This window comes from Entelurus aequoreus, linkage group LG16 (genome assembly GCF_033978785.1).
Source record: "Entelurus aequoreus isolate RoL-2023_Sb linkage group LG16, RoL_Eaeq_v1.1, whole genome shotgun sequence".
Taxonomy (NCBI): domain Eukaryota; kingdom Metazoa; phylum Chordata; class Actinopteri; order Syngnathiformes; family Syngnathidae; genus Entelurus; species Entelurus aequoreus.
In genome coordinates this window covers 15,892,614-15,919,607 of record NC_084746.1, presented here as the reverse complement: position 1 = coordinate 15,919,607, position 26,994 = coordinate 15,892,614, and the positions used below count along the sequence as shown (strand labels likewise).

The 26,994-nt window shown below is 40.4% G+C and overlaps 2 protein-coding genes across 3 annotated transcripts in view; one reads left to right on the top strand and one right to left on the bottom strand.

The window, feature by feature from the left end:
* The window catches only part of plvapa (plasmalemma vesicle associated protein a), a 97,622-nt gene extending 83,912 nt beyond the window's left edge, over nt 1–13,710 (bottom strand). Inside the window, exon 1 of the mRNA XM_062022244.1 lies at nt 13,633–13,710. The gene's annotated coding sequence lies outside the window, so the exon portion shown is untranslated. The remainder of the gene's footprint in view (nt 1–13,632) is intronic.
* Nucleotides 12,929–26,994, top strand: part of nr2f6a (nuclear receptor subfamily 2, group F, member 6a) — a 52,599-nt gene continuing 38,533 nt past the window's right edge. The window contains exons 1-2 of one of the 2 annotated variants that reach the window (XM_062022246.1): nt 12,929–13,500; nt 13,673–14,284. In XM_062022246.1, coding sequence (XP_061878230.1) covers nt 14,013–14,284 — 272 coding nt within the window. In that variant the 5' untranslated portion in view covers nt 12,929–13,500; nt 13,673–14,012. The remainder of the gene's footprint in view (nt 13,501–13,672; nt 14,285–26,994) is intronic. The other variant, XM_062022245.1, reaches the window with a different exon arrangement.

Sequence of the window (26,994 nt, the reverse complement as noted above, 5' to 3'; positions counted from 1 at the left end):
TATAAACATTTCCCCAAACTTCAAAACAATATTACATATGGAAAAATAAATGAATAATAAAACATGTGCAGACATTGCTTATTCAGCATGTGTTTTACTTTATACCGAATAGCAATGGATTTGGATATTTTTCTTTAATATGTTCAATATGTGGCTTCCAACATATTAATGATCAATTATTATTCTCAAGAATGTAGTTCATATACTCTGTCAATTTCCACTTGATTCAACTTTAATTTTTGTTTCACAATTTGACCGTGCTCCTCAATTTGACTTTGCACCCTGGACAGGTCGCCACCTCATCAAAGGGCCAACACAGATAGATAGACAGACAACATTCAAACACTAGGGCAAATTTAGTCTTATTAATTACTACATATTGAGATCTATTACTTAAAATAACTACTTAACCACTGTTGTGAAACACCTTTCTAATTTATGGGAGTATTGGGATAGGATTGAGGAAGATGTCTGCTGTGGTGGTGGTTAGTTTGGAAATTAATTTAATAAAAGTAACTTTAAAGTGCAGTCTGACATTTTAGTTTGGAATAATTTATAGTTTTATTTAGACATTGCAGTACACCATACCATGCGCCCGGGAATCATGTTTGGTGATTTGGCTCCCAAGTTTTTTGTGGTCTTTGGTATGACTCGACCGGGGTTTTGGGCTTGCGACCTGCCGATCTCAGGGCGGACACTCTAACCACTAGGCCACTGAGATGAAGTAGGCAAACCAAATCTCAACAGCTTTCAGTTAGCTACAGATTTTGAGAGTATAATGCGAATAACTATAACTTTACAACTGTTTTGCTGTGAATAGTGTTGAATAATAATTACAAAAAACAGCCTACATTAATAATTAGAATAAGAGCCGATATGTAAAGTTAAAAATAAAAAATAAAAAAGAGGAGAAGTGTGATTAGGCATGGCGCTTAGAGCATGGCCTTGTGTGTTTGTTATGACCAAGTTGGATAACCAGTCGGAGACGGGCAAGGCAAGGATATGTTTGTGCGGCGTTTTTCATGCAACAAAGAGAAAAGAAAGAAAATAAAAGCAAAATTAAAATGCAGACAATACAAATAAACACAGTGCGGACGTTAAAAGTTAAAAGATTAAAAGATTTAGCTGAAAGATAAGGAGAAACGTGAATAAAAACATTCCTTTGTTTTGGAGAGTATCACGCACAGTGGGAGGTCAGAGTGCAAGCATGACAGCTTGCTCGCGCCTACTGATAGACAAATGATAGTTTAAATTAACTTATACATAATCTTTAAGTGAATTAAAAGGGTACTTAAATACACATGAAGTAGTACGTATAATCTTTGAATTAAGGTTATTGATTAGCAATTAATGGGATAGTTAAGACTGTAATTTTAAAACGTGATATGCAAATTGAACTAACCGAGAGGATATGAAAACGATGGGTGTACATGTTTTGAGTTCCAAATTCTGGAGGAAAAAACCTCAACAAAACGTAAAACCATTCAGACGGACTTGGGTGGTAGCCACGGTTGTGCTAGGTCAAGCGAGGGTGGAAAGGATGTGCAGCCGGGGGACTGCCAACTTCTCTGAACAAAACAAGCTCCAGGGTTGTGGCCAGAACATGCTCACAAAAAATACAGGTGTGACAGCAGGACGAACAGCAGGATACAAACAGACCCCTGCTGGAAATAAATGTCAACGGACAATGTTCAACACAATCTTTGAAGCATTCCTTTGTGGTCAACCTGCACACACCTTGTAATGACCTGCTTGCGAACTGTGCCCTGACGATTCAGTGCTGCACAGAAGGAACTTCCTGATGTTGCCTGACAGCACGACATCAGCGGACAACTAATAGGGACGCCTCCCAGGAACGAATGGAAGACGGGGACTGCTCCAACTGTCCTAGCACTGGCTGACTGAGGTGCGTCCGTGTGTCCTGCCACCCAAACCGCCAAAGTGTATGATCACCAATTGGACGACTCATAATAGGAGCCTTTTGACTCTTATATATGGTGGGACTCAAGGTATGGCCGCTCATGTGAACTATCCTTACAACAATTAGAATGGTATAAGATGGACAACTAATGACCCACATTGTTCCCTCTGTCCTGCCTACGAAACCAAAAATTTAGGTCAAATGATAAAACAGGGCGTAGCTGCCGCTGATTGAACCGATACGCTAATACCACATTTTCAATTATTTCGGTTGTCTGTTAAAAACAAAGCTATTGGTTGCAATTTGGACACTCCTGCTGTAGGCTACAAGGAGCTAGCAGCTACACAACAGCTGAGCTAAAATAAAATTTAAGCATATCAAAAAATTATAGTTGCTTATTACATACACAAAGTCGCAGAGAGACAGAAGTCTGTAGAAAGTATTCAGTAACAAACGTGTCCGCATTATTAAACTTTCTACCACAGGAAACATACTGAACAAATACAGCAGTTACTGTCAGACTCTAATCCGGATTACCTAGTCTATCAGAGACATGGTTAAAACCCACAACACCTTTCGTTCTAATTAATGTCCCGGGGGACAAGATTACAGAAAAGACAGATCGAGTGACAAAGGGGGGAGGAATTATGATTTGTGAAAGGGAAAACATTAAAAGTAGATCAATTTGAGTATGTTGAAATTAAAATCACATGTTCCTCAGAAATGTATTTCAAGGTAATTGTAGTATACCGACCGACCACAGCTAAAGACATTTTTCTTGATTCATTTTCAGACATCCTCAAACAGCATAGTATGACAGAAGTAACGTCATGGGGGACGTTAATCTGGACTGGTTAAATAAAACACGTAGAAAGAAACTTAAGGATATTATAAACGGCTTCTATATGATACAAATGATAAGCAGCCCTACTAGAATTACAATTGGATGACAAAAATTAAAGAGAACATCTGTAAATACACGAATACAAAACCAGAAAGAAGAGTGCTAAAATAAAAATACCATTGGATTAATAAAACAATTTGGATTCTAATAAAGACATCGGGACTCAGCTCTCAAAAGAGCAATTAAAACAGGTCTAAATACAGATCGTATGATTTAAAAGTTTGGAAGAACAAAGTTACAATGTTTATGCGGAAGTCTAAGGCTGACTTTCATTTAGAATTAATCAAAGCTGCAAAAGGGAACAATAGAGAGTTATGGAAAACCAGATACAAACTTACGGGAAGAGAGCAAACAAGAAACAACACTATAACATTAAATATCAATGGCGCTACTATCGCAGACAGTCTGGACATAAGTAATAATTTCAATGAACATTTCATCCAGTCTGTACAAACCCTGAATAAAAATCCCTCAAAATCAGTGCAAATAATTGTCATTTATTCAGGATGGACTCATTTTAGAAGTAACAAATGAAACAAAGTTAAACAAAATCTTCACTGCATTATCAGACTCACGATCTAGAGATATATATATGGGTTGGACACTATCTTCCTAAAAACATATAAGGATTGTATTATTGCTCGTATAACAACGATTGATAAATAAATCAATAACGGAAAACACTTTCCCTACCACGTCGAGAAACTGCTACTATGATTAAATCCATAAAGCAGGAAATAAAGAAGACCAGAACATGTACAGACCAATTAGCCTTCTCCACGTTATAACAAAAGGAATAGAAAATTTGAAAGAAAAAAAAAAAGTGGCTTTGGAGCAATCAAGGCTGCTCAGACGGTCACTAAGAGGGGCATTATGTTGACACATCAATTTAATGAGTATTATATTTATCCATGAGAGCATTTTTGTTGTAAATTGTGAGGTATGGCTGTTAAAATCTTGGTTGTTTTTACGAATGATGACAGATGTGAACAAGAGCATGTATTGTCTTTGTGTGATGATGTCAATAAGGTGTGGTTGTATTGTATGTTAAGTATGTGTCCATGAAGGGGCATTTTAGGATTTCTCTTAATCTGATTACATGCTACAGTATGAGTATTTTTGATTCATTATTGATTATTATGAATGTATATATTTATTATGATTAATTAGTGTCATAATTTTATTGCTTGATTTGTGGATCCCCTTAATTTAGGTAGCCAGGGACTACAGATGGAAATTAGCTATTTAGATATAATCTGGTACAGAACATATCTGTTTCTGAACTTAATGTTTCTGTGCATTGTCCCATCATAGATAGACTAAATTAAATACAACTATTTAGTGAATTATTGTGGCCACAATAATTCACTAGGTGTTGTAAAATATCAAAATACTATTGCAAAAGCGAACAGTGACCTCAAACATGACCTGTCCTCCGCCTCTGTTCTTGCTGCAATTGACTATCAGCTGTCTTTTCTTTTTCTTGGATGTTTCTGAAACTACTAATACTACTACTACTACTACTATTACTATTACTACGACTAACACTGTCCCTGTGAGAGGGACAGAGGGGGGAGGTGAGTTTGGATTGGGTCAAGTTTGAGCGTGTTGAGGTTTTATTTAATGGATATGATCAATCCGGTACAAGGATAAAGGAACGTAATGATTTAGATTGACAATTGCAGTGGTTGGCAGAAGCAACCCCAACCTCAAAGGAGGGTGCCAATTCAGTAATTAAATGTTTTGTGAATGATCTAATATCCCGACATGGTTTCCCCAAAAAGATTAGGTCAAACAACGGCACCTATTTTAAGAAAACAGGTTAATCCTCTTCAGTCACAAGATCAGCACTTCTCAGGACCAGCAGCTTCCTAGGAAGGTGGAAAGACCATGAGACCAAAATGGTAAGTTTGCAAAATGTAGAATTTGTGTGCCAGTTCCTCTGTGCAGATTTGAGGATGAAAGCAGCCACTCCAGATTCCCTTGCACTCGCTAAGAGGGGCACGGTCAAAGCCGATCCAGGACCAACACCCGATACCTGACTGGAAGGAACCGAGAGGAGAGACAACACCTTGCCAGCGATGACGAGAACAACTAAGGTTGCCAGCCAATGTGTCCACCGGGACTCCAGCAGCTGTGGAAAGAAGTGTCGGGAGTGCCGAAGCAGCGAGGAGGCCTGAAGCAAGCCGAGGGCCTGGACCAAAGCCCCACGCCCCATACTCTGCCCCAGCCTTCCCCAAAGCCCCCACAGCTCCAACTCTACCTGAGTTTTCCCCAATTTCGGCCAGCACGCACATGCCACTGAACAGTCTGCCCAATGGACTGAACCACACCCCAAAGAGAGACAGACTGTTTGAGTGGATCTCTTTCTTCACCAAGGCAGCCAAAAGCCCAACGAGGTGTCGGCAGGCCATCAGCCTGAGGCACCACCGAGCCATCCATACGAGCACTAATCGAACATGGACTCATACGAAATTCAGTTGTGTGTTCAAAATCAATTGATAATTAACAATATTGGTAACTACATTCATTGCAAATGCCGGGAAAAATATTTTTGCAAAATGTCTTACAGTCATAAGTCTATATACATTCATCTATTTATGTTCAATGATGTCCATGATCAAAGTATTTGTTATTCCCTTACTAAATCAAAGGGTAGGCCACTAATTGTGTTCTGTGAGATGGTTTTACTGCAGGCTGGTAACAGCGATCGCTCTGAAGGAGGGTCATAGACGGAATTTTTGCCTCGTATAAAAACATTGAGGTTTTTGCCTCTATCTGCGGTAGAGATTTAAGTTAGTGGTCTATATCAGAAATTGTTTTGGTCCAGGGTCTTAAGACCCTGGAAGGCGGGTATGTAGTAGAATTTCTGACCTTTTGACCTATATTTCTTGTCTTTTAAGAATGTCCGCTCATTTTCAATACTCTTGTATTTTTGTGCCATTGAATGGACCAGTTGTGGGACAAAAGTGAATATTGAGTCGTGCCAACCTGTCTACAGAATTCGAGTTGTTATGGAACAGATAGGAAAAGCAAAACAAGACATTGACGCATTTGATAAGGAACGATGACGCACAACAGACATATAAATGAATGGCAGAAGACCGGAACTCGTGGGTGATTTTGGCTTGTGTGTGTCTTGTGTGCTCTGGAGTACATTGTGTCTGCTTGCACGGACAACTTAATTCAACCTGCACTTCTGATAATGGGTAAATAAATTTGTTGTACTAAACTACTTTTGTTGCCTGTTTAAGCTTCGGACAATCCACTACAATAGTCTGAAAAATACGGTATATATTACATAAAGCCTATTGTTTGCACTCTATTGACAAGTGATGCACCGAAAATTTAGACGCCGAAAAAAGACTTTGCTCAGCAAAAACTGAATGTTGTTATGACGTATTCACCTCAGTTGGCGGGCTGCGTCTTTTTCCACGCACACCAATGACGTAGCTTCGCCCAAAAATGATGAAAAAGTTGCATTTGAGTCGCATTTCCGTTTATACCAGACCTGGAAAAATTAAGGCCCGGGGGCCGCATGTTTAGCTTTTCAATCTGGCCCGCCTGACATTCCCAAATATTTTTTTTAGATCTTTAAGATGGAAACTGTAGCTGCCATTATGATGTGCAGTGATGTTTTCAAATGGCCGTAAATCTTGAACTATACAAAGTATTTCAATTGTTGGAATTTGCGCTTTTGCATTATATACGAGTTATTACCGTAATCCATGCCACAGCAGCTCAGACGAGGCACCAAGCGGTGAGGGTGGGGAGCGTTTCCACAGAGTGTTTCCAGAGCGGCCAGCCTGAAATGCGGGTGTCAGGGACAGACCGGGAAGGAGATTTTTACAACAAAATTCTGCAAGAAAAGTGATATTATATCAGATAGTAGGTGATTTTTTATTTTTTTTACCCTTTGGGTTCATATTTCGCCGTGTTTGTTGCATTTCTCTAGATTGTAAATCATGTTGATCGAGAAGGGGTGTGAAAAGTAAAAGAAGAGCGACGTTCATATGTTGTCAATATTCAGGGTTTTATCGTTAATAGTTAATATTGTAAATCTTACATTATTGTCATGTACTTTCTGGGTGTCTCATTCAGTAGAAAATGTAGAATTCCATTCCGTTTTTTTAAGGCGGTCTGTCATAAAGTTTTTAGCATTCAATCAGACATTAATGTGAGGTTTTGTATTAGTGTTCCTAAAAATAGGACCAAAACACATATATTGTAGATTGTCACAATTTATATAGATGTGTGTTTGTATATACAGTATATATATATATATATGTATATATATACATACACACACACACACACATACAAACACACTCTATATTGCCAAAAGTATTTGGCCACCTGCCTTAACTCACATATGAACTTGAAGTGCCATCCCATTCCTAACCCATAGGGTTCAATATGATGTCAATCCACCTTTTGCAGCTATTACTGCTTCAACTCTTCTGGGAAGGCTGTCCACAAGGTTGCAGAGTATGTTTATAGGAATTTTAGACCATTCTTCCAAAAGCGCATTGGTGAGGCCTGGTTCTCAGTTTCCGTTCTAATTCATCCCAAAGGTGTTCTATCGGGTTCAGGTCAGGACTCTGTGCAGGCCAGTCAAGTTCATCCACACCAGACTCGGTCATCCATGTCTTTATGTACCTTGCTTTGTGCACTGGTGCACAGTCATGTTGGAAGAGGAAGGGGCCCGCTCCAAACCATGCTCCCACAAGGTTGAGAGCATGGAATTGTCCAAAATGTTTTGGTATCCTGGAGCATTCAAAGTTCCTTTCACTGGAACTAAGGGGCCAAGCCCAACTCCTGAAAAACAACCCCACACCATAATTCATCCTCCACCAAATTTCACAATGCATTCCGAAATGTAGCGTTCTCCTGGCAACCTCCAAACCCAGACTCGTCCATCAGATTGTCAGATGGAAAAGCGGGATTAATCACTTCAGAGAACGCGCCTCCACTGTTATAGAGTCCAGTGGCGACATGCTTTACACCACTCCATCCCACGCTTTGCATTGGACTTGATGATGTATGGCTTAGACAAAGCTGCTTGGCCATGGAAACCCATTCCATGAAGCTCTCGCGTACTGTACATGACTGTGCAGAAAGTCAGCGACCTCTTTGCACTATGCATCCGCCGACCCCTCTCTGTCAGTTTACGTGGCCTACCACTTGGTGGCTGAGTTGCTGTTGTTCCCAAACGCTTCCATTTTCTTATAATAAAGCCGACAATTGACTTTGGAATATTTAGGAGCGAGGAAATTTCACGACTGAATTTGTTGCACAGGTGGCATCCTATGACAGTTCCATGCTGGAAATCACTGAGCAGTATAGTATAGTAGAGAGAGAGAAAGAGAGAGAGATAGTTAAGTTAAAGTTCCAATGATTGTCACACACACACTAGGCATGGTGAAATGTGTCCTCTGCATTTGACTCATCCCCTTGTTCACCCCCTAGGAGGTGAGGGTAGCAGTGGGCAGTAGCGGTGGTCTGCGCCCAGGAATCATTTTTGGTGATTTAACCCCCAATTCCAACCCTTGATGCTGAGTGCCAAGCAGGGAGGTAATGGGTCTCATTTTTATAGTCTTTGGTATGACTCAGCCGGGGTTTGAACTCACAACCTACCGATCTCAGGGCGGACATTCTAACCACTAGGCCACTGAGTAGATGGATGGATAGATGGATGGATGGATGGATGGATGTACCGGACCCCAGACACTTGTTATTCTCTAAATGTGGCCCCCCGGGTCAAAATAATTGCCCAGGCCTGGTTTAGACCGAAGTCACATTTAAAAAGATTGGAATACGAAGGTCCTGAGTAGTCGTGAGTTCAATCCCGGCCTCGGGATCTTTCTGTGTGGAGTTTGCATGTTCTCCCCGTGACTGCGTGGGTTCCCTCCGAGTACTCCGGCTTCCTCCCACCTCCAAAGACATGCACCTGGGGATAGGTTGATTGGCAACACTAAATTGACCCTAGTGTGTGAATGTGAGTGTGAATGATGTCTGTCTATCTGTGTTGGCCCTGCGATGAGGTGGCGACTTGTCCAGGGTGTACCCCGCCTTCCGCCCGATTGTAACTGAGATAGGCTCCAGCGCCCCCAGCGACCCCGAAGGGAATAAGCGGTAGAAAATGGATGGATGGAATCGAACTACCGCCTGATGCGGCCTGAATCTGATGCCAAAAGATCGGATTTGAAGCAGCGTGGAGCATTTAGACTGGCAAAAAAAAATCAGATTGCATGCACGCGGTGGACAACATTTACGTGAACTCGGGGGCAATCAACGTTCCTAAATCTGTCGCTAACATTAAATAGCTTTTTCTGATACAAAAGGCCAGCTTGTATATATATGTACCAAGGAGTAATGTGGTATTGTGTGGATTTTTCTTTTTAAAGCCTTGGGGTCATGCTCTTTGCATCTCACAAGAGCGATCCTCCACATTCTTCTTGTGTGTGTGCTTGCGTGCGTGTGTGTGTGTGCGCCAATGCCCTACACAACCCACTCTATTTGCTCTTTGACTCCAATGGCCATATAAGGCAGCCAGCACCATGGCAACCACAGGGCTTGAATAGTAGTGTCAAATCCCTGGGAGCGCACGCACACACACGCGCACACACACACACACACACACACTCTTGTATTTGTTACCTTCTTGAGCCCTCCGAAAAATGCCTACCTCTTTAGGACCACCCTTTCTAGATACATACAGATGTGTATTTACAATATTAATAATATATACATACTATGCAAATATAAAAAAGCTTGTTGTGAAAAATGAGTTGGAATTTCACAAGAAAAAGGTCACAATTTCACAAGAAAAACTTAGAATTTTGGCAGTTATTATAATAAAAGTTGTCATTTTACTCAACGCAAGTCAAAATTTTACAAGAAAAACTGAACATTTGTGCAAAATTATGATAAAAGTTGGAACTTTACTCAATAACATTCGCAATTTTACTAGAAAACCTTAAAATGTTGTCAATTTTATGAAAAGAGTCGTAATTTTACTCGACAAAAGTCACAATTTTATAAGAAAACTTTCACATTTTGGCAATATTATACCCGCCTACCGCCCATGTGCAGCTGAGATAGGCTCCAGCACCCCCGTGACCTTGTAAGGGACAAGCGGTAAAAAATGGATGGATAATAATAATAGGAATTTCCCTTGGCAAAATTATGACAAGTCATAATTTTACTGTAGAAGCTATATTGTCTATAGTCGCGGGTTGTCTTACGTCAGCACCGGAGGTCGTAAAATCAGCTGTTCACCCGGCGGGTTTTTTTCGGGGATGAATAGGGAAGTCCTTCTTTATCTTCAGTCTTGTTTTATCATATATTGCTGCCTTTGCACTTGTCAATGTTTACTTTTGCATGCACAACAAATCAACCAAAAATCCTGACTTTGGAGCAATGTTCACGGACTCTAGCATTTGGCTCTCTATTAGATGTAGGGCTGGGCGATATGGCCTTTTTTTAATATCGCAATATTTTAAGGCCATATCGCGATACACGATATATATCACAATATTTTACCTTAGCTTTGAATGAACACTTGATGCATATAATCACAGCAGTATGATTATTCTATGTGTCTACATTAAAACATTCTTCTTCATACTGCATTGATATATGCTACTTTAAAACTTTCATGCAGAGAAGGAAATCACAACTAAAAAAATCACTATTTTTTTCATACCGTGTTGATCTGGAAATGTTTGCCTCTGCATTTTGATGGTGTGGGCGTGTGGCACCGAACGGAGATGTTGAAACTGACATGAAGAGTAAGCACTGTTCATTCTCTAGCTAGTGTGTGTGTGACAATCATTGGTACTTTAACAGGTGACTTTTCAAATGATGCTACATATTAGCAGTAATGCTACTTTTTTTAGCAATGCTTTCGCCCCACACTTGACAAATTACGGTTGTCTGTTCGACATATTCCCACTTGAAGCCAAACCACCGCCAGACGATGGACCTTGTTGAGAAAAATGAGTTGGAATTTAACACGAAAAAGGTCACAATTTCACAAGAAAAACTTAGAATTTTGGCAGTATTATAATAAAAATTGTCATTTTACTCAACGCAAGTCAAAATTTTACAAGAAAAACTGAACATTTGTGCAATATTATGATAAAAGTTGGAACTTTACTCAATAACATTCACAATTTGACTAGAAAAGCTTCAAATGTTGTCAATTTTATGAAAAGAGTCGTAATTTTACTCGACAAAACTCACAATATAAGAAAACTTTCACATTTTGGCAATATTATACCTGCCTACCGCCCATGTGCAGCTGAGATAGGCTCCAGCACCCCCCGTGACCTCGTAAGGGACACGCGGTAGAAAATGGATGGATAATAATAATCGGAATTTCACTTGGCAAAATTATGACAAGTCATAATTTTACTGTAGAAACTATAGTCTTAGTACCATAGTGTATTTATTCATCCTTTGGTCACATATGGGACGCAGGTTGTCTTACGTCAGCACCGGAAGTCGTAAAATCAGCTGTTCACCTGGCGGGTTTTTTTCCGGGGATGAATAGGGAAGCACTTCTTTAGCTGCCATCTTGTTTTATCATATATTGCTGCCTTTGCACTTGTCAATGTTTACTTTTGTATGCACAATAAATCAACCAAAAATCCTGACTTTGGAGCAATGTTCACGGACTCTAGCATTTGGCTCTCTATTAGATGCAATGGTTTTCCCGTATCGGGACCATGATTTCGGTCCCAACTTGTTCACCGCTCCTCACATGGAAGGTACTTTTCCTACTAGTGGTTAGAGTGTCCGCCCTGAGATCGGTAGGTTGTGAGTTCAAACCCCGGCCGAGTCATACCAAAGACTATAAAAATGGGAGCCATTACCTCTCTGCTTGGCACTCAGCATCAAGGGTTGGAATTGGGGGTTTACCCTTGTGTAATGTTCATACACACTGATGGCGGGAGCTGCCATGCAAGGCGCTAACCAGCAGCCATCAGAGGCAAAGGGTGAAGTGCCTTGCCCAAGGACACAACAGACGTGACTAGGAAGGTAGAAGGTGGGAATCGAACCCCAGTAACCAGCAACACTCCGATTGCTGGCACAAATACTGTCAAAGCGCTTTGAGTACCTTGAAGGTAGAAAAGCGCTATACAAGTATAACCCATTTATTATTTATTATTTATATTGTTGTTACTCAGCCAGCGTTTGTGGGTCTGATGGACCCGTTGCATTTTGTGGCTTTTAATGCCTCACAATCAAACACTTTTATATTAAAATACTGAACAGATGTTTACCTTATCCCAATAAACATCTGGCTGAGTATCAACAATATGAACGTTGCACAGAAAACTTCTCTGACAGTTTCTGCATCCCACTGGGATTCTTCTTTTGTGTTTCTGCACCTGCGGTTCCCACACAAGGTTGCAACATTGTTTGTCAACACTGTCTGCTCTCATTTTCTCGCACATTTGACTCTCTGATGTTCTGTGTACCTACACTCTGTCCTCCTCCTGTCTAGTCCTGCTGGGTGTGTGTGATTGTGTGTGTGTGGTACACGGAACATCAATTTCCACACTTCTATTAGCCCCGGGTCCAGTGGACCCGGACATCTTATATGTAATAGAAATGTCTAGGGGTGGTGTATGGTCTGTGGTCATTAAATATGTATTCTGATATATGTTCTTCACAGAAAATGAGCCAAAGTCAGCGAGTCTCAGTTTGAAAAATTAATTAATTGTATCATGTTTCTTTTAATAAAAAAATGAAAACGGGTCCCACCGACCCGAACACCACACAAGGTGTATAATCACCAAAAATTATTCCTGGGCGCGGCCACCGCTGCTACCCACTGCTCCCCTCACCTCCCAGGGGGTGATCAAGGGTGATGGGTCAAATCCAGAGAATAATTTTGCCACACCTACTGTGTGTGTGACAATCATTGGTACTTTAACTTTGTTGATGTCTCAAGAAGGGTAAAATACAAGAACACACACACACACACACACACACACACACACACACACACACACACACACACACACACACACACACACACAGTCAGTCAGTCCCCTCCCCCTCTGCACACACTCCAGCTACCCCCTCCCTTCTCTCTCTGGCTTACTTTGCTTTAGCTCTCTCTCTAACACACAAATAGGTTAGAGGGAAACGGACACACAAAGCGAGAGGAACAGAGACGCGAGGATTAAAAAAACGCAAACGTCTGGAGAAACCCCGACTTGTTTGCGGCTCTGACTCCTAATTGGATGTGCGGACGGCGGCGAAGGAGAGACTAGGAGCACCCTTTGCTTCAACCCCCACCTCTTCTTGCCACAGGGGAAGGCTACACACACACACACACACACTCGATGAAAAGCAGCACCTAGGCCACACGTCATTAGTTCTCGCTGGCCAAGCACCGACAAAAGGAGAAGCCTGGAGACCGAGCACCCCGTCCGCTGCGTCTCGGTGTGTTTTAGAGGTCAACCCAGGCTGTCTTTTTCCAAAGAGAAGACCAGAACCACAGGGGAAAGTGGTGTTAATGTCAAGTGGCGGCGTGGAATAGCGTCACTTGTGGGGGGTCGAAATGGTGCCGCCGAGGGGATTACAGCAGAGCAGGAAAGCTGCGCTCGCACTTTGGATGGAGGGAAGGAAGAGGATTTAAAGCTACGCTTAATCGGAGGTAAGCATGGCATGGTTCGTATGACAGCGGGGGAAGAGGGAATTCAATGCAGGCGGGTTGGTGCAAGCCCTATTTCAGCCATTAGCTAGTGTGTGTGTGTGTGTGTGTGTGTGTTTGCACTCCATTTTTCACCTCATGTCATCCATAAGAGCTTTCTTATCTCTCTCTCCAGTCGATAGGACCCTTGTCTGGATTCAACACCAGCATCACCTGGGGGTCGGACAAGAGGAAAAAAAAATTGATATTCTGAAGCAGTGCACAGCTTGAAAGTTGCAGCACTCGGACTACTTCCGGGTCATAGTGCAGTGGGAGGAGCCTGTGCTTGTTTTTTCCTGCCAACCCCCCCCCCCCCCCGCCCCCTCATTACCATCTGCCCGCTAAGCCCCCGGAGCACATTTTTGTCGTCGCTTCCCATGGACCCCGACATGGTGTTCATGTTACCTTGACGCCAAGCGCACATCTCGGCTGCCTGCGGCGTGTGCTCTTCCTCGGGTGGGTTCGGCGACCAAGCGATGGCCATGGTGAGTGGGGGCTGGGGCGACCCCAATGGCGGCACCAACGGGCTGGGGGACAATAAGAGCTACCTGAAGAGGGAGGACGACGACGGCTCTCCCCAGGCCGGGGGCAGCGACATGGAGGCCGGGGAGGACGACAAGGCCTGCGTGCTGGACTGCGTGGTGTGCGGGGACAAGTCGAGCGGGAAACATTACGGCGTGTTCACCTGCGAGGGCTGCAAAAGCTTCTTCAAAAGGAGCGTCCGACGTAACCTCAGCTACACGTGCAGGTGAGCGGGGCATGCTGGGTAATGTGTGCTGTTTGTCGTTGTTGGGCCGACATGTTTGTAGTTCTTTACCCCAGTACAGAGGGCAGTCACTACAATTGATTGATTGATTGATTGATTGAAACTTGTATTAGTAGATTGCACAGTACAGTACACATTCCGTACAATTGACCATTAAATGGTAACACCCGAATAAGTTTAAGTCGGGGGTCCACGTTAATCAATTTATTAGGGATGTCCGATAATGGCTTTTTGCCGATATCCGATATTCCGATATTGTCCAACTCTTTAATTACCGATATCAACCGATATATACAGTCGTGGAATTAACACATTATTATGCCTAATTTGGACAACCAGGTATGGTGAAGATAAGGTACTTTAAATAAAATAAGATAAATAAATTAATGAAAATTAGTAAAATTAACTGTTAAAGGTTAGTACTATTAGTGGACCAGCAGCACGCACAATCGTGTGTGCTTACGGACTGTATCCCTTGCAGACTGCATTGATATATATTGATATATAACCGGGTTCGGGAACCTTTTTGGCTGAGAGAGCCATGAAAGCCAAATATTTTAAAATGTATTTCCGTGAGAGCCGTATCATATTTTTTAACACTGAATACAACTAGATGCGTGCATTTTTAAGTAAGACCAAAATTTTTAGAGTATAATAAGTCTCTTATTCTTTTTAATAACATTGTTATTCTGAAGCTAACCAATAATAAATAAAATACTTCTTACCATTAATGCGACTTCTTGAACAGGTGCGGTAGAAAACGGATGGATGGATTAAAATGCATGAGAATGTTTTATATTTTGAACGTTATTTTCAACACGGTGATTACCAGCTGAATTATTCATTACTTATCGTGTTAAGCAATGTCAGCTAAGATTTATCTGAAATCCAGATGCAGTCATCAAAAGAGCCACATCTGGCTCTAGAGCCATAGGTTCCCTACCCCTGATATATAATGTAGGAACCAGAATATTAATAACTAGAGATGTCCGATAATGGCTTTATGCCGATATCCGATATTCCTATATTGTCCAACTCTTTAATTACCGATACCGATATCAACCGATATACAGTCGTGGAATTAACACATTATTATGCCTAATTTGGACAACCAGGTATAGTGAAGATAAGGTACTTTAAAAAAAAAATAAAAAAATAAGATAAATAAATTAAAAACATTTTCTTAAATAAAAAAGACGACAAATAAAAAAACAGTTGCACAGAAACTAGTAATTAATGAAAATGAGTAAAACTAACTGTTAAAGGTTAGTACTATTAGTGGACCAGCAGCACGCACAATCATGTGTGCTTACGGACTGTATCCCTTGCAGACTGTATTGATATATAATGTAGGAACCAGAATATTAATAACTAGGGATGTCCGATAATGGCTTTTTGCCGAAATCCGATATTCCTATATTGTCCAACTCTTTAATTACCGATACCGATATGAACCGATACCGATATCAACCAATATATACAGTCGTGGAATTAACACATTATTATGCCTAATTTGGACAACCGGGTATGGTGAAGATAAGGTACTTTTAAAAAAAATTAATAAAATAAGATAAATAAATTAATGAAAATTAGTCAAATTAACTGTTAAAGGTTAGTACTATTAGTGGACCAGCAGCACGCACAATCGTGTGTGCTTACGGACTGTATCCCTTGCAGACTGTATTGATATATAATGTAGGAACCAGAATATTAATAACTAGGGATGTCCGATAATGGCTTTTTGCCGATATCCGATATTCCGATATTGTCCAACTCTTTAATTACAGATACCGATATCAACCGATATATACAGTCGTGGAATTAACACATTATTATGCCTAATTTGGACAACCAGGTATGGTAAACATAAGGTACTTTTAAAAATTTTTTATAAAATAAGATAAATAAATTAAAAACATTTTCTTGAATAAAAAAGAAAGTAAAACAATATAAAAACAGTTACATAGAAACTAGTAATGAATGAAAATGAGTAAAATTAACTGTTAAAGGTTAGTACTATTAGTGGACCAGCAGCACGCACAATCATGTGTGCTTACGGACTGTATCCCTTGCAGACTGTATTGATCTATATTGATGTATAATGTAGGAACCAGAATATCAATAACTAGGGATGTCCGATAATGGCTTTTTGCCGATATCCGATATTCCGATATTGTCCAACTTTTTAATTACCGATACCGATATCAACCGATATATACAGTCGTGGAATTAACACATTATTATGCCTAATTTGGACAACCAGGTATGGTAAACATAAGGTACTTTTAAAAAATGTTTATAAAATAAGATAAATAAATTAAAAACATTTTCTTGAATAAAAAAGAAAGTAAAACAATATAAAAACATTTACATAGAAACTAGTAATTAATGAAAATGAGTAAAATTAACTGTTAAAGGTTAGTACTATGAGTGGACCAGCAGCACGCACAATCGTGTGTGCTTACGGACTGTATCCCTTGCAGACTGTATTGATATATATTGATATAAAATGTAGGAACCAGAATAATAATAACTAGGGATGTCCGATAATGGCTTTTTGCCGATATCCGATATTGTCCAACTCTTTAATTACAGACACCGATATCAACCGATACCGATATATACAGTCGTGGAATTAACACATTATTATGCCTAATTTGGACAACCAGGTATGGTGAAGATAAGGTACTTTTTAAAAAAAATTATAAGATGAATAAATTAAAAACATTTTCTTGTATAAAAAAGAAGACAAATATAAAAACAGTTGCATAGAAACTAGTAATTAATGAAAATGAGTAAAATTAACTGTTAAAGGTTAGTACTATTAGTGGACCAGCAGCACGCACAATAATGTGTGCTTACGGACTGTATCCCTTTCAGACTGTATTGATATATATTGATATATAATGTAGGAACCAGAATATTAATAACAGAAAGAAACAACCCTTTTGTGTAAATGAGTGTAAATGGGGGAGGGAGGTTTTTTGGCTTGGTGCACTAATTGTAAGTGTATCTTGTGTTTTTTATGTTGATTTAATTTAAAAAAAACACAAAAAAAACGATACCGATAATAAAAAAACCTGATACCGATAATTTCCGATATTACATTTTAACGCATTTATCGGCCAATAACATCTCTACAATTTATGGTTCATCAATGAACGCATCTAGCTACTGCAGGGGTGTCAAACTCATTTTAGACCGGGGGCCACATGGAGAAAAATCTACTCCCAATCACGGCACGATAACTTAAAAATAAAGACAACTTCAGATTGTTTTCTTTGTTTAAAAATAGAACAAGCACATTCTGAGACTGTACAATTCCTAATGTTGTTGTTTTGTTTTTTTACACTTACCGTATTTTTCGGAGTATAAGTCGCTCCGCAGTATAAGTCGCACCGGCCAAAAATGCATAATAAAGAAGGAAAAAAACATATATAAGTCGCACTGGAGGATAAGTCGCATTTTTTGGGGAAATGTATTTGATAAAACCCAACACCAAGAATAGACGTTTGAAAGGCAATTTAAAATAAATAAAGAATAGTGAACAACAGGCTGAATAAGTGTACGTTATATGAGGCATAAATAACCAACTGAGAACGTGCCTGGTATGTTAACGTAACATATTATGGTAAGAGTCATTCAAATAACTATAACATTGTTAGGATCCGCTGCTCGGATCACCGTTTGTTTACAGTTTAGTGTCACGTGTGTTTTGTTTCTGTTGCCATGACGGCAGATTTTGCTCACCTGCCTCTGGTTAGCGTTTCGGGACGCGCACCTGTTGCCCGAGCGCTAATCAGAGGGCTATTTAGTCTTCGCCCGGGCAGCACTCTGCCTGGCTTCCTAGTTTGCTTTCACGCAACAGCTAACGACCACCTTGTTTCCTGCTAGCTCTCATGCTATATTATTTTGCTTACTAGCTCCCACGCTAGTCGTTTTTGTTTTTTTTCTGTCTGATTTATTTGTGGAAATAAATCATTTTCCTACCTGCAAGCTGTGTCCGAGCCGTCTGCATCCTTGGGAGAACACCACCGCACCACGATGCGACCCGGTCGTTACAGTAGGAAGCCAGCAGCAAGAAGTTCTCCCGCAACGAGCACGTCGGAGGAGATGGACGAAGGTGCGTGGATGGTGTTGCGAGCAATGGAGGCGGAGACTCTCCGCTATTCCCCTTCGGAGCGCCAGGACCTGATATGGGGTCCTAACGGAAGGTTGGTCCCAATCCACTCCGTTTGGCCCGAGGACATCGCCACACCTCCGCACCACCGGACGCGTCAGCGAAGACGGAAGCCGCCAACGAGGTCTTCACTTCGCTGCCAAGACGCGCCACTCCCACAGACTCCTCCACCGGTACACAGTAAGCAATATTCAGCCCAAGATTCCCCTCCTCAAATGTTTGGCAACCCAATTGACCACTTTGCCAAACATTTCACCGATTGGGCTGTCAGTCAGCTAGAGTCCCACACGGATGACGTCATCCCGCCCACTTTGGATGACGTCATAGACAAAGACTTTTTTAGACATCATGTCAATTCTTCCTGCCAGCCATTTTCAAGTAACCTTAACTCTGCGATTAATCATTATCAGGACATTTTTTTAAGGACTAAGTCTAGTCAGTCCCAGTCTCAAGTGTGGGGTGACAATAGACAGTTTGGACAATTTAGAGGAGAGGATTCAGCCCTCCCCCTGACCACCCTCCACCCACCCTTGAAGACGGTTCCAGTCCGCAAGGAGCGCGTCTGGGATCCGCTTTTTGAGGGGGGGGCTAGTACTGGGAGCTGTGCGAGTGGGGTGGCACAACGGCGTGCTAAGCCGCAACCTCCTGCTCGGCCACCGCCACCAGTCCGACGGCCTGCTAAGCCGCAACCGCCAGCTAGGCCACCTGCACCTAAGCTAGCGCCAAGGCTAAGGCTAGCACCAGCTCCACCACAGGTTCCAGTACCTGCACCTCGGCTGGTTCCCACACCAGTACCTGCACCTCGGCTGGTTCCCACACCAGTACCTGCACCTCGGCTGGTTCCCAGACCAGTACCTGCACCTCGGCTGGTTCCCAGACCAGTACCTGCACCTCGGCTGGTTCCCAGACCAGTACCTGCACCTCGGCTGGTTCCCACACCAGTACCTGCTCCTCGGCTGGTTCCCTCACCAGTACCTGCTCCTCGGCTGGTTCTCGCACCAGTACCTGCACCACGGCTGGTTCTCGCACCAGTACCTGCACCTCGGCTGGTTCCCGCACCAGTACCTGCACCTCGGCTGGTTCCCGCACCAGTACCTGCACCTCGGCTGGTTCTCGCACCAGTACCTGCACCACGACTGGTTCTCGCACCAGTACCTGCACCACGACTGGTTCTCGCACCAGTACCTGCACCACGACTGGTTCTCGCACCAGTACCTGCACCACGACTGGTTCTCGCACCAGTACCTGCACCACGACTGGTTCTCGCACCAGTACCTGCACCACAACTGGTTCTCGCACCAGTACCTGCACCACGACTGGTTCTCGCACCAGCACCGGCTGCCACGACAGCGACTCCGGCTGCCACGACAGCGACTCCGGCTGCCACGACAGCGACTCCGGCTGCCACGACAGCGACTCCGGCTGCCACGACAGCGACTCCTGCTGCCACGACAGCGACTCCTGCTGCCACGACAGCGACTCCTGCTGCCACGACAGCGACTCCTGCTGCCACGACAGCGACTCCTGCTGCCACGACAGCGACTCCTGCTGCCACGACAGCGACTCCTGCTGCCACGACAGCGACTCCTGCTGCCACGACAGCGACTCCTGCTGCCACGACAGCGACTCCTGCTGCCACGACAGCGACTCCTGCTGCCACGACAGCGACTCCGGCTGCCACGACAGCGACTCCGGCTGCCACGACAGCGACTCCGGCTGCCACGACAGCGACTCCTGCTGCCACGACAGCGACTCCTGCTGCCACGACAGCGACTCCTGCTGCCACGACAGCGACTCCTGCTGCCACGACAGCGACTCCGGCTGCCACGACAGCGACTCCCACGGCGACATCTCAGCGACCTCGAGTGGTCCGGCGGCGCAAGCGGAAAGCAGGTCCCCGCATGCAGCCCTCGAGGACTCAGAGGCTACTGAGATTCTGGCGCCACTCACGCCCACCTTCTCGGCGGCCACGAATGTGGCCTTACCGTGGTCGCCCGCCTCGCCCGCCTCGCCAGCGGCGGCGGCGTTCCATTCGCCGCCGCCACCTGACCCTTCCCCGGTGGATTCGGGGACACGTGGCCTGGCGACCCACCACCAAGTCACCCCCCCGCCCGCCCTTGACTCGTGAACTATTGCTTGTTTTTTTTGGGTTCCAGTTGTTTTTTTGTTTTTTTTTTCTTCAAGGGACATCTGGAATCTGTCCTTTTAGGGGGGGTACTGTTAGGATCCGCTGCTCGGATCACCGTTTGTTTACAGTTTAGTGTCACGTGTGTTTTGTTTCTGTTGCCATGACGGCAGATTTTGCTCACCTGCCTCTGGTTAGCGTTTCGGGACGCGCACCTGTTGCCCGAGCGCTAATCAGAGGGCTATTTAGTCTTCGCCCGGGCAGCACTCTGCCTGGCTTCCTAGTTTGCTTTCACGCAACAGCTAACGACCACCTTGTTTCCTGCTAGCTCTCATGCTATATTATTTTGCTTACTAGCTCCCACGCTAGTCGTTTTTGTTTTTTTTCTGTCTGATTTATTTGTGGAAATAAATCATTTTCCTACCTGCAAGCTGTGTCCGAGCCGTCTGCATCCTTGGGAGAACACCACCGCACCACGATGCGACCCGGTCGTTACAAACATATAGAATATGCTATACGTTTACCAAACAATCTGTCACTCCTAATCGCTAAATCCCATGAAATCTTATACGTCTAGTCTCTTACGTGAATGAGCTAAATAATATTATTTGATATTTTACGCTAATGTGTTAATTATTTCACACATAAGTCGCTCCTGAGTATAAGTCGCACTCTCGGCCAAACTATGAAAAAAACTGCGACTTATAGTTCGAAAAATACAGTACATGTTGCGGTTAATAGTATTCTATCTATATGTCGTTATTTATATTTTCTGAATAAATGATGCGATAATGTTCATCAGTCAACTCTCTATCAAGATAAAAAAAATTATATCAAAATCAAATTACAGGATGTTATTTATGTAATTTGATCATTTTCCTCGACTGATCATGTGGTTTATTTTGTACTTATGTAGCATCACGGCACAATAACTTAAAAATAAAGACAACTTCCGATTGTTTTCTTTGTTTAAGAATAGAACAAGCACATTCTGAAACTGTACAAATCATAATGTTGTTGTTTTTTTTACACTTACATGTTGCGGTTAATAGTATTCTATCTTTATTTGACGTTATTTATATTTTTGAATAAATTATGTGATAATGTTCATCAGTCAACTCTCTATCAAGATAAATAAATTGTATCAAAATCAAATTACAGGATGTTATTTATGTAGTTTGATCATTTTCCTCGACTGATGTACTAACATCCTGTGGTTTATTTTGTACATATGTAGCATCATCTACAAAGATACAAATAATTGCTATTGTGACATCTAGTGGGCACATTTAGAACAGCGGTTTCTGTCATTCAAAAATTTCTGGTTTATTTTTATACTTAGCAAACTCATCCCACGGGCCGGATAAAACCTGTTCGTGGCCCTCGGGCCGTACGTTTGACACCCCTGAGCTACTGTAGTTTCAGTTTATTTCGAACATGAATACAATTACAATGTAATGCATCACATATTTCCAGTTGTTTCAATACAACATATCTACGTAGGGACTGTGGGTCAAGATATGCTAAGCTAAACCTTTTTTTACCAAGTACCAGCATAATGACCCACATTCAAATACGGTAGCGTAGTAGGCCAGAGTATTCATTAAAAACAAGGCAGAGGTTTTATTTAACAATTGTATTAAATATTTTTGGCATTGTCACATTACACACAGTTTTAAAACTGGAAAACAAAACACTGTACTTTAATCAAGTGATTCTTTGGCATACCACTAGATCAGAGGTCGGCAACCCAAACCGTTGAAAGAGCCATATTGGACCAAAAATAAAAAAAACGAGTCTGTCTGGAGCTGCAAAAAATGATTGCTGTTTTGAGGCATGTTAAAAAAAATAATGCACTTTGTGACTTCAATAATAAATATGGCAGTGCCATGTTGGCATTTTTTTCCAAAACTTGAGTTGATTTATTTTGGAAAACCTTGTTACATTGTTTAATGCATCCAGCGGGGCATCACAACAAAATTAGGCATAATAATGTGTTAATTCCACGACTGTATATATCGGTATCGGTTGATATCGGAATCGGTAATTAAGAGTTGGACAATATCGGAATATCGGATATCGGCAAAAAAGCCATTATCGGACATCTCTACGAAATAGTTGCTTCATGCTATACAGCTTATTTGTTTGGAGTTGAGCATTCAAAATAAATGTTATTGTCCAAGGCTGCAACGATGAATCGATTAATTAGATTAAAAGAAAATGTAGATTTATATCCTTTTCCGTCGATTAATCGTTTGAGTGAAACTTATAAAAATGGATACATTTCGGATCATATGGAGTGTCCGTTAGGGCTGCAACTATTAGTCAACATTGTCGACAAATTACGACAATTAAATTTGTCGCTGACAATTATATTTGTCGACGATAGTTGTGAACGTCATCACTCGTGTGTTTCCGGGCGCAAGCGGGTCACTCCAAAAACACGGCCAGTGCTAACATGCAATGTGTGAGGATATTTCCTCCTATTCTTCTTAAAAACATGAATACTTTGCATTTTTGCAAAGTGGACCTTCCTTGGTCGCTAGCTAACAAGAGTGAGATGAAGTTGTGTGAAAAATAACTAAGTATCATTTTAGTCAAAGTCAGCCAGCTAAACTTTGTCTACATCAATTCAAGTACTTTTTAAAGCAGCATCAATTTTCACAAACAAACACACACACACACAAACACAATAATAGGGCTGCAACAACTAATCGATTAAATTGATTAAAATCGATTATAAAAATAGTTGGCGATTAATTTAGTCATCGATTCGTTGGATCTATGCTATGCGCAGAGGCAATTTATTTTTAATTAATTAATTAATTTATTTTTTATAAACCTTTATTTATAAACTGCAACATGTACAAACAGCTGAGAAACAATAATCAAAAATAAGTATAATGCCAGTATGCTGTTTTTTTTCCAATAAAATACTGGAAAGGATAGAAATGTAGTTTGTCTCTTGTATCCGATTATTAATCGATTAATCGAAGTAATAATCGACAGATTAATCGATTATCAAATTAATCGTTAGTTGCAGCCCTACACAAAAATACAAAACATACAATCTATTAAATAGCCAACATTTTAAGAATGAATCAAAGATATAATTCTACACATTGAGTCTATTACAGTGCTAAAACTGCCAATAATTAATCAATAACCAGTGTGCAGCTTTTTAAACATCAAAAAATGCTTTTCTTTTTGAGGAAGTTAGATTTTGTGTTTTGTTGTTTTCATTGCTGCTATTTTAACTGTTTTTTTAAAATACATAAACAAGGTTAATAGTTGTTGTTTTTTTAGCACTTTTCCTTTCTTTTAAATCCGGGGTGTCCAAACTTTTTCCACTGAGGGCCGCACACGGAAAAATGAAAGCATGTGGGGGCCATTTTGATATTTTTCATTTTCAAACCATAACAAAATATATGCATTTTTTATTTATTTTACCTTTAGGGGTCCCGGGGACCATAAAGGGTTTCAGTCATTAAAATGTTAAAAATAAGTCAAGATTATTATTATTTTTTTAATTATTTAACGCTTACAGTAAATCTCTATATCAACTTCAAATTGATATGAAGTAATACAAATTTAAAAAAATGTTTTATGGCTTTTCTGTCAAAAACAACTTAGTTTTTTTATAGTAAAACTGAAATATGCAGTATTTAGTAATTAGAACCCTAAAAGATCAATAATGCAGGACACCATTGATTTTAATTATTTCATATTTTTGAGTAATCACAGTGAAAAGATAAATAAAAAAATCACTAAATATATTTGGGATCCAAAAGGTGCCCCACTCATAAAGTGATACATTTTTATTAGGTTTTTCTTTTACTTTCAACACTTAAGTTACGAGATCAACTTCAGATATATCTGTCGATTTTATGCTGGAACTATTATTTTGTTTGTTTTATGCGCTTTTGTCAAAGAAAACTTTGATGTATTTATATGGCTACTACACAATATATGCAATATTTACCACATAAAACATTTTAAAGTGAAATATTTGAAGTAATTGGAGCCCTGAAAATAATTCATTATAACATGGATTTTTTGTCATTATTATTATTTTTTTGAGCAATGGCAAAAAAAGAAAAATGAAGAAAGACAAAAGAAAAAAAAACAGCCTGCATGGCAGCTTTTGTATCAACATTGCAACTTTTTCTCGTTAGATTTCACCTCATTCCACTTTTTTTAATGTTCTTTTTTATTTTTACAATAGTATTACCACAATGTTTGGCGGGCCGGTAAACAATAAGCTGCGGGCCGCAAATGGCCCCCGGGCCGCACTTTGGACACCCCTGTTTTAAATGGACAACATTTTAATAGTCATTTTAATTTGTGTGAGAGCTGAATGAGCAACACAGTTACAGTATAAATCAATATTTATTAATTAATTAGTCGTCTTTGTTGTTGGCAAGCACATGCCTAAAATAACTGAAGATGCATTTAGAAGTCGATGGAAAAATGAGAACCATTGTGTACGCTTAATCCGATTAGTTGACTGATCGTTAAGATAATCGTTGACTAAATGACTTTCAAAATAATCGTTAGTTGCAGCTCTAGTGTCCGTAACTTTAAATACGCTGACATAGCTTTTGCAAAACAGCGTACATGAGAGCGTTTTTGTTAAAAGTGCAAGTTTAATGTTAATAATGAGCATTCATTAGAAAAAAGAATGAAAGGTATGGCAAGCCGAAAAATGGTTGTGTTATTCAACTATTTTCCCTAAAATACACATTGATCAAGTATGTTTAATCCGATTACTCAATTAATCGAACGAGTCGATAGGATGACTAAAATAATGGATAACTATTATTGTCACCCACCAACAATGTTACACACGTGGATGGCATGCAGTATGGTCATTTCTGCATCCTTTTAAGATTTGCAGCTGGTGCGGTCCAAACGTGTCAGGTCTGAGGGTGACATCACGGACAGAAAGCACATGACGTCATGGTACCGCCGCAGGACCACTTCACATCAATTGGCTTGCGGTTATGTCATCCCTCATTCCGCTCACCGCCTGTACAGTATCTACAATGTTTGCTGTGCGGGTGTCATTTACAGCTTTGTTATTCTTGTATATTTTCTTCTGCACTAAATTCTAATGGAGACTCAGCCAAATACATAATGTGAAGAAATCAAACAAAAACAGACAGTGTCTGTGTTAAAACTCATACTTCAACGATTCATCGGTTAATTTGATTATGAAAAAGCTTTAATTTATATTCTGATGCTTTAATTCATCATTTAAAGAGTATAACTAATAAACATTTTTAAAATATGGACTGTATCAAACTTAAAATACGTGACAGTTTCCACACGGCTTCTGCTATAGAGCACACATGGCTGTGTGGGTTTATCTCTGTTCTAGTTTTTATTGATTTAAAGTGCTATTTCAACGTTGATGATGTGTATTCATGAAATACAAAAATGAAGGTTATGGCAGGCAGAACAATTTTTGTTTATATCAACTTGACTTAATTTATTGAACTAATCAATACGTTTGATTGTCATACACAGGACAAAGACATGATCAGTGAAGGTGTATGATTAAATAAGATCTGCTTCTTCGTCTTACTGTGCATGTTGTATATACTGTGTGTGTGGGTATATATATATATATATATATATATATATATATATATATATATATATATATATATATATATATATATATATATATATATATATATATATATATATACAAACATATGTACAGTATGTGTGTATATATATATATATATATATATATATATATATATATATATATATATACAAACATATGTACAGTATGTGTATATATACGTATATATAGATATATATACGACGTATGTATGTATGTATGTATGTATGTATGTATATATATATATATATATACGTATGTATGTATGTGTACCGTATTTTTCGGACTATAGGTCGCTCCGGAGTATACGTCGCACCGGCCGAAAATGCACAATAAAGAAGGAAAAAAAACATATATACCGTACGTCGCACTGGAGTATAAGTCGCATTTTTGGGGGAAATTTATTTGATAAAAGCCAACACCAAGAATAGGCATTTGTAAGTAAGGCTGCAGCTAACGATTATTTTTCTATCGATTAATCTATAGATTATTTTTTCGATTAATCGGTTAATCTATAGATTATTTTTTCGATTAATCTATAGATTATTTTTCCTTTTACCGATTATTTTTTTATTCAAAATGAAGATGAAAAAATAAATGTAGGCCCGTTTTTTCAAAAGGCATGGCTTTTATTTACAAAAAAAAAGAAGTATGGCCACTCAGTCAACATTGACAACAACATGACTAAATATTCTGTAACAATGTAAACATTTAAAACTTTTAACATTTAACAAAATTAAAAGTAGCTTATTTGC